Consider the following 9,385-nt stretch of genomic DNA (forward strand, 5'->3'; position numbering starts at 1 on the left):
CCACATTCATTCACTTTCAGTGGTTATAAGAGGCCTAAATGCTGTAAACAGATTGTGTGATTGCCCTCACATGTATGTCTGTGTGTGTGTGTGTGTGTGTGTGTGTGTGTGTGTGTGTGTGTATGAGTGTATGAGTGTGTATATGAGTGTGAGTGTGTGTGTGTGTGTGTGTGTGTGTGTATGAGTGTATGAGTGTGTATATGAGTGTGAGTGTGTGTGTGTGTGTGTGTGTGTGTGTGTGTGTGTGTGTGTGTGTGTGTGTGTGTGTATGAGTGTATGAGTGTGTATATGAGTGTGAGTGTGTGTGTGTGTGTGTGTGTGTGTGTGTGTGTGTGTGTGTGTGTATGAGTGTATGAGTGTGTGTGTGTGTATATGAGTGTGAGTGTGTGTGTGTGTGTGTGTGTGTGTGTGTGTGTGTGTGTGTGTGTGTGTGTGTGTGTGTGTGTGTGTATGAGTGTATGAGTGTGTATATGAGTGTGAGTGTGTGTGTGTGTGTGTGTGTGTGTGTGTGTGTGTGTGTGTGTGTGTGTGTATGAGTGTATGAGTGTGTATATGAGTGTGAGTGTGTGTGTGTGTGTGTGTGTGTGTGTGTGTGTGTGTGTGTGTGTGTGTGTGTATGAGTGTATGAGTGTGTGTGTGTGTATATGAGTGTGAGTGTGTGTGTATGAGTGTAGTGTGTGTGTGTGTGTGTGTGTGTGTGTGTATGAGTGTGAGAGTGTGTGTATGTCTGTGTGCTGGGAGGGACATTATTGAAGTAAAAGTCAAAAGTACCGTATTGAAACGTGCTCTGTGTCTGTGTTCCATTCTTTTCTAGGAATGACAGGTCATTAGCTATTAGCTTCTTAGCGATCTAGATCAAAATCAGAATCAGGTTTTATTGGCCACGTGAGTTTGCACAAACAAGGAATTTGACTTGGCAGAGTGGCTCTCAATGTGCTTACACAAAATATACATTACAACACAATACAAGACAAACAGTGCAACAGTGCAACAGTGCAACGGTCTAAGAAGTTTAAAAAATATGTACAAGGCGGAATGGCTATATACAGTATAAATTGTATTGTAGTATATATTGTCTGTTCTGACACACTACTGACACACATTCCAAAATGATGCACATTGCACTGTATCAAATGTCTTTGACACTCCCAAACTTGTAAAAGTGCACAATAAAATGAAGTGTTGAAAGCAGATAATCTACCACCGTATAGCGACAGAGCTAAATTATTTAGTAAACGTATTATCTTTTCAGTGAACTTGTTCATTGTTTATTATTTGATAGGTTAAGCTTATCCAAATGTTTGTGATCAAACATGTGATTAATTGGTTATTGACTGCTCATAAAATGGTTGTAAACTGTTTATTGGTTACTGACTTTGACTGGGCGGGTATGTTTTCTCTGCAACGCACATTGAGGGATGGATGATGGAGAATACGTGGAGAGTATGGCTTTGACATTCTAATTCCGCCATTGTTGTCTATAATGGCCTACTTAAGCAATATAGTACGAGTGCGAGTGGGGTAGGTAAGGGATATTCCCACGGGTGGTGTTCGGCCGTAGCCACGAGGCCGGAGGTTTATTTCGCCTCCGTTTATTTCGCCATTGTTTCTCCGCAACAAAAAAATAGTTCCATTGTCAACGTCTTTTGGAATTATAAGAACTTTGAATTAACGGTTATCGCTTAATTGTATCAACGTACTATAGAATGTTTCATCGCGGAGTGATTAACTATTAGCTGTGAAAAGTCCGAGTTGGGATGTCCTGGGATATTCCAACTCATGGAACGTCTCTCGTCCAATCAGAAACAGCTAAATAATTAAATAGAACCCAATTGTTTTATAATTAAGAATATGTGCTTTGGTTTACAGCATGCTTGAACGAACATTAACAATCGAAAAATGAAACAAAACACGACTGAGTTTATTAAAAGTAAAAGCCCATACAGAAGAAAGAAGAATACTTGACTGAGTTACTCATTTACAGTTCTAGTAGTTGTGATTTGTCACCTTCCACCCCTGATTAGTTCCCTGTACTGCTCCTCAGTTGTTTCCTCTTACGGGAGTGATTTCCTGTAGATACCTGTGTAGACCAATATAACAACTGAGGAAGTTACAAAGTCGGTCAGCGTTTTGGCAACATGTTGAAGTGTATTGTGTCAAATCTGCCATGGTAAATTGATATGACAAATCTTTTTTTTATTTATTCATGTGTATGGACAAGGCCTTGGTAGGTTCTCTCGAATAAACAACTTCATAATTCATTTATATCTTATCAGCCTTAAGTTTGATAATATTTTATGGCTATTACAAGAGGACTTTGAAAGGTCTCCTCTAATAAGGAGAGAGACACAGCAAGACAGACTAATGACTCATTAACCCCAAACACTGAAAAGTTGCCATCACCTTGTACTTCACACCCATACAAATACACTTGCTACATATATATATAAACCCACATTTTTTATCTTATTTAATTTAATATTCCCCACCCTGGAAACTGCCCTTCTTGTATTTTAAACTGTTGTTACTTGTTATATGTTATATGTTATTTCTGGTATATGTTATTTTGGTATATGTTATTTGTGTTACCTGTTGTATGCCGTCTACTGCGTAGATGTTGGCTGCCAAGTCATAAGAATTTCGCTGCGCTGAAGAAATTTGGTGTATGCGATAATAAACACTTTGACTTTGACTTTGAAAACCACCGGAGGCACACATTTCACCTGTAATCACCTGGAGGGATATAACAAAGAAAACACATACATTAATCTGTGTACCTAAAACACAGCAGGGTATCAAAAAAATCAGGTAACATTTCTGAAGTAGACCATTAAGTTAAAAAGCGAAAAAGGGAAAAAAATAATTGCAAAACTTAAACAGAACAAAACAAAAGCGGAATGGCAACAATCTGAACTATCATATTATACATGTATGTGTTTACGTCATGGAACTTGACGAGGCCCATAATGCCACTTTAAAGAGTCATAAAAATGCCGTGCTGACACACCATGCCATGTCGGGCTGCTGTTATTGGTGCTATCTCCAACACGACTGAGGTGTTTAAAGAGGGTACTGCAGACACACACACACACACACACACACACACACACACACACTATCTCCAAAACGACTGAGGTGTTTAAAGAGGGTATCGCCTTCCGCTGCTTCCGTACACTTAATGTTCCAACATGTTTATTTAAGGTTTTATTGCCTCCACTGTACCTGTGAATAACAAAAGGGTTCTCAGAAAAACTACCCCTGAAATCTAAGTTCTCCTAAAACACACACACACACACACACACACACACACACATACACACTGACACTCACACACACACACACACACACACACACACACACACACACACACACACATATATATATATATAAAAATATCTAAACAATATATATGTGTGTGTGTGTGTGTGTGTGTGTGTGTGTGTGTGTGTGTGTGTGTGTGAGTGTGTATGTGTGTGTGTGTGTGTGTGTGTGTGTGTGAGTGTGTGTGTGTCTATGCTGGATAGAGTATTCTAGATGCTGTCAATGATGGCTTTGGAATGGTGTTTGAGGGTCTGACTGTGTTATTGTAGATGAGCAATCTGTCTTCTTTGTAAGGTATACAGAGGGCATCTGTTTACCTACCTCCTCATGACCTTTGAACTCCTCTTACCTCCAGCCTCTTCATTGGGCTTGTGTGGCATTTAATGTTTATTAAAGGTGCCATGCATGTAAGCTGTGTGCCATTTTGCCACCAGATTTTATTTCCTTTGTTTTGATGACCTAATGAATACAGCACAATATGAGCTTACATTTGAATCATTTATGTTTGAAAGGATCGGAAAAATACATAAAAGGTAGCTACTAATGAGGATATCAGGCAATCCAAAAATGAGAACTGATTTGTGATATTAATCATATAATTAAGGAACTCTTTGTTGAGAAACAGAATCTGTTTGTTGCAACAGAGGCGAAATGCTTCTCAGAAACCCCAGCTTAAGATCCCGGCACTGTGTGGGTGCTGTGACTGTCCCTCTGTTGTCATCGCAGGTTGTTCATTAACGCATAGACAGGTGGAGCGCACTGATGCACAGGTGTAGATTCATGTGAACCGCCGCTGTCTAAGGAAGCGTACCTTGTGGAAAACTCGGACGAACCTGACTCCTCGGAGGTTGTCTACCTCGGAACCATTTCTAGAAAAAAAACCGCTATGATCAGAGTCTTTTCAGTTTTACATGGTCTTCAACGTAAAAGGGAGTGATAATGATATATTGTATTATTATTATATTATATTACACACATTTTAATTAAGCGCGGACTTAATTATTTTCACTGAGGAGCGTGATTAAGATCCTACACCATCATGCTACACTTGAGATGCGTGCTGGGTCTCTGGTTCCTGAATGTGGTGGTGGTGGAGGGGGGCTTTTTGGAGAGTTGCCGCGGCAGACTGTTTAATCTGAACGTGGTGCTTTTGGAAGACGATGTGTCGATGTGGAGCTTGAAATACGTGAGAGAGGCCGTCTATTCCGCCATTAATAAGGACAAGTTGCGCAACGAAGCCGCAGGTAGGCTATCACTCTCGTTATCAGTACTAATCAAAACACAATGTTCTCTATTCATCTTTCAAATGTACACAAAAATGATCATTTGTACCCTTTAAAAAGCGTTTTTTTTAACAGTGTTTAGTGTTACCTGACTTTGACTTACTGCAATTGCAATGACCAAAAATATCATAAAAATAATCATTACTTTGCTGTGTTCATGTTGTTGTAAATGTACTGTTTTCAATAAAAAAAAAAACTCTAAAATAATTACGAGTAATACTGATAACTGTGTGTGATCAATCATGATGATGATTCCTTTGAAGGAACAATTCCCTGCTGTAGCTCTTTCCCTTCTGTTTCTGCAACTTTCTTTGGCTTAGGTCTAACCTACACGATACGCCCAAACTTCTGCGGGTTCAACACCACGTTGTACCGGAAGAGAGGCTGCCCGAGCAGTAGCTGTGAGGGAGTGGAGATACTGAAGTCACTACATGTGAGAAACTCTTTCACAAAACTATCTATGTTTTTACCCAGCCTTTATGGTCCCTGAGTGAAAAAAGGGGAAGGGGAAGATTATGGTGATTGACCCCCCCTGTGTGGACTGCGGCTTTCAGAATGTAAAAATGTATAGAAATGGTGTCTAGTGGGGTGAAAGTCATACTCAAACACCATTCATATAATTGTAATTCATGTAATTTCTTTGTGCATATTATGTATTTGCTGTAAAGCACTTTGAGCTGCATTCTTTTGCATGAAAGGTGCTATATAGATAAAGTTTTATTATTATTATTATTATTATTATTATTATTCATATAGGGCTACGTATATATACATCTGTGTTCAGTTTTCTCCTCTGACTTGTTTAAACCAGGACAATAAGACGGTTGGCTGTGCCATGCTCGGCCCGTCCTGTACCTACGCCACTTTTCAGCTGGTGGAGTGAGTATTCCATCTGCGCTGCCACTACACACACACACACACACACACACACTACACACACTGCACACACACACACACACACTACACACACTACACACACACACACACACACACACACACACTACCAGAGCAGGGGCGTCCCTCTCTACCTTTAAGAAGCTTTTGAAGACCCAACTCTTCAGAGAGCACTTCCCGTCCTAACTGGCACTTTTTCGACTAGTCGTGCGTAACTTGCAATTACAGCAGTTACATTTCTGCACTTCTTTCTTTCTTTTTTTATTTCATTTTGTTATATTTCCTATTTAAAGTAGTATTTATTTATTGTTACACCAGGTTCTATTGCTCGTAGCTTGAATATTCTCTCCCTTGTACGTCGCTTTGGACAAAAGCGTCTGCTAAATGACTAAATGTAAATGTAACAACTCAAGGCTTCAGCCAATAATGCACCATAATGACGTTAAATTATTACTGTCTAAACATCCACAAATATGCTATAAAAACCTGTCATAAGGATTTATCTAAATATGGATTCTAAAGCCATGGCTTTTGTTGTCTTTTTTTCCCAGTCTGGTCTTGCTTGTGTCTGATATCTACATGCTGACATGCTGACCTCCAAATCAGCCTCTCGCTATCTCTCCTGTCTGTCTGTGTGTTTGTCATTGTTGTCTTGGCCCTGAGTCATAGATTTAAGGCATCACACACTACAGATAATACAAATTCATTGCATAATAGGGAAATACTTTTGTTGCAAAACATCACCGTACTGTTGAGAAAATGATGAAACACTATACATAATGCATCGATACAAATCTTGTTAGTAATAAAATATTGTTGTGAAACTGGAAAACCGGCATGTAGAGAGATTACGCCATAGTTCAAATTGCTAAATTTAGAAAAACAGTCAGTAGTTCACATACAATGAATGGTGTGCACTTTTGGTATTTGGGGAATTCCGAGGATTATTCATACCATGCTGTAAAGTTTGGCTTTGTTAACATTTATGTAAGTTTAGGTAGGTGGTAAATGTCAACCCAAAGCAAATATTTGAGCGTGTAGATACAGAGCCGGGGGAGGGGGACTCAGAGATACTTACTTATGATGAATCATGACCACCAGCCATTAGGCGGGATATATGCACTGACAGACAATTTAATCAATTCAATATTTGCCATTTTTTTTATATTTTCCCCTTTCTTTCCATATTGGACATTTCTGTCTGTTTTTCACCATGTCATGCCGGGCTGTTGCACTCAGAAATGGCTCATGAATTCTGTATCACCACATGCAACATACTATGCTAGATTTCTCAAGGGGTCTAGTTTTCTTTTTTTTTGGGGGGGGGGGGTATTTTTTGCAGTGAGGGTCATATAAGCATTGGGTCAAGCAGTCTGTATAACCTCCATAGCTAAGTCCCTGATCAGTGTGAGACCCTGCCCTCTGTGTGCCTCTCTGTGTGTGTGCCAGTCAGAACGACGTCTTACACTGATCAGGGATCAGTAGCTATGGAGGTTATATGCCCTGTGTGTGCCTCTCCGTGTGTGTGCCACTGATCAGGGACTTAGCTATGGAGGTTATATGCCCTCTGTGTTCTCTGTGTGCCAGTCAGAACGTCGGGTTCACCCTGAGCATCCCCATCATCTCGGCGGGCAGCTTCGGACTGTCATGCGACGACAAGCCCAACCTGACGCGGCTGCTGCCGCCGGCTCACAAGGTCTCCAGCTTCTTCCAGCACTTCTGGAACGTCACGGGCAACCACATCAAGAGACACGAGTGGGAGACGGCCTACGTGTTCAAGAGAGAAGACAACTCAGAGGAGTGCTTCTGGTGAGGAGGAGGATGATAGAAATAGACACACACACACACACACACACAAACACACAAACACACACATAGACACACACACACACACACACACACACACACACACACACACACACACACACACACACACACACACACACACACCCTCACACACACACACACACACAAACACACACAAACACACACATCACACACACACACACACACACACACACACACACACACACACACACACACACACACACACATCCCTTCTAAACACTGATTGCAGAGGACTCCTTAAGAGCTTAAGAATTCTCTACTTCCTCTCCGCCCAGGTACATCAATGCCATGGAGGCTGCCACACACCAGTTCGCCAAGCAGATCAAGAGAGAGATCCTGCGCAGCTTGACTGAGCTTCAGGACAAACTGGGGAACGACGCCAGCAGGCACAGTAACAGTGAGAGATTCTCCTTTTTGTTTCAGTGTTATCCAGTTCTATTATGAGAATTTACAATGACGTTTTTTTTATATTGTTATTTATTAATGTTATTAAAGAGTTTCTTTAATAACATTAATAAATAACAATGAAAAAAAACGTAACAATATCGAAACGTTTCAGTACCTTTTTGCATGTCTGGGTTTGGTTTGATTCAGATAGAACACTGCTCCCTAAGAAGCACTTTGAGCTGCATTCTTTTGCATGAAAGGTGCTATATAAATAAAGTTTTATTATTATTATTATTATTATTATTATTAAGAACATGTAACATCCACAACATCAGGTCTCTCCTCTCCCACCAACCCACAGAAACAATCTGTTTCATATCTGTTTCACTCTCCCAGTATTTATTCTTTGTGGAACACCGAAGGAAATCGCTGCTGCTAAAAATGTAGCGTTTGACATTCACCCCGACATCGTCTTCATCCTCATCGACATCTTCAAGTCAGTGCTTTTCTCTTGTCACTGTTTGGCATAGTTTAGACCAGGGGTTTTCAACCAGGGGTCCGTGGCCCCCTGGTGGTCCGCGACGGCATTGCAGGGGGTCCGCGACATGAGCCCATGTTGATCAGTTCACCATTGAATTTTTTTATTTTTATAAATTCGCTTTGATATTTCAACACATTTCCAGATTACTCTTGAATATCGTGAAAATACACATATTTAAGTGTTATAGGCAGAATATCTGTGCAGGGGGAGGGGGCGTGGCGGCGGCGGTTACAAACAGGCACGCGCATGCAGGCACATCAGTGGGCCGAAAATTACTTTCTAGTCAGAATGGTGGTCCCTGGGACAAAACCAGTTGAAAACCCCTGGTTTAGACAAGTGAGTTAGTGGCCGTTCGTAGCCCTGTTGATTGAGAACACAGTGTTTTTCTCTTCTATTATTAGTCCCCATTATCACAGCAATAGCACAGCTCTGCCGTACATGAAGAACGTCCTGGTGCTTACACATCCCAACACACGGAACTACAGTGGGGTCGACTGGTCCAACAACAACAGCATGGTCAGCCCACACACACACACACACACACACACACACACACACACACACACACACACACACACACACACACACATCCGAACACACGGAACTACAGTGGCGTCGACTGGTCCAACAACAACAGCATGGTCAGCCCACACACACACACACACACACACACACACACACACACACACACACACACACAGGAACTACAGTGGGGTCGACTGGTCCAACAACAACAGCATGGTCAGCCCACACACACACACACACACACACACACACACACACACACACACACACACACACACACACACACACACACACACACACACACACACACACACACACACACACATACAGGAACTACAGTGGCGTCGACTGGTCCAACAACAACAGCATGGTCAGCCCACACACACACACACACACACACACACACACACACACACACACACACACACACACACACACACACACACACACACACACACATACAGGAACTACAGTGGCGTCGACTGGTCCAACAACAACATTATGGTCCGCCCGACGGGTTTTTACTCTTTATCTCTCTTTTTGCCACTTGCTTTATCTCTCTTTTTCTTGATGTCTTTCTTTTTAT

General features: G+C 41.4%; 1 protein-coding gene across 1 annotated transcript in view; it reads left to right on the forward strand.

Moving 5' to 3' along the window:
* Positions 1-4,029: 4,029 nt before the first annotated feature.
* LOC105897967 (heat-stable enterotoxin receptor-like) overlaps positions 4,030-9,385 on the forward strand; it is a 9,805-nt gene continuing 4,449 nt past the window's right edge. Inside the window, exons 1-7 of the mRNA XM_031573236.2 lie at positions 4,030-4,565; positions 4,925-5,037; positions 5,416-5,483; positions 7,086-7,307; positions 7,622-7,743; positions 8,130-8,229; positions 8,676-8,790. Of these exons, the coding sequence (XP_031429096.1) occupies positions 4,361-4,565; positions 4,925-5,037; positions 5,416-5,483; positions 7,086-7,307; positions 7,622-7,743; positions 8,130-8,229; positions 8,676-8,790 (945 nt within the window). The 5' untranslated portion in view covers positions 4,030-4,360. The remainder of the gene's footprint in view (positions 4,566-4,924; positions 5,038-5,415; positions 5,484-7,085; positions 7,308-7,621; positions 7,744-8,129; positions 8,230-8,675; positions 8,791-9,385) is intronic.

This window comes from Clupea harengus, chromosome 1 (assembly GCF_900700415.2).
Source record: "Clupea harengus chromosome 1, Ch_v2.0.2, whole genome shotgun sequence".
Lineage (NCBI taxonomy): Eukaryota > Metazoa > Chordata > Actinopteri > Clupeiformes > Clupeidae > Clupea > Clupea harengus.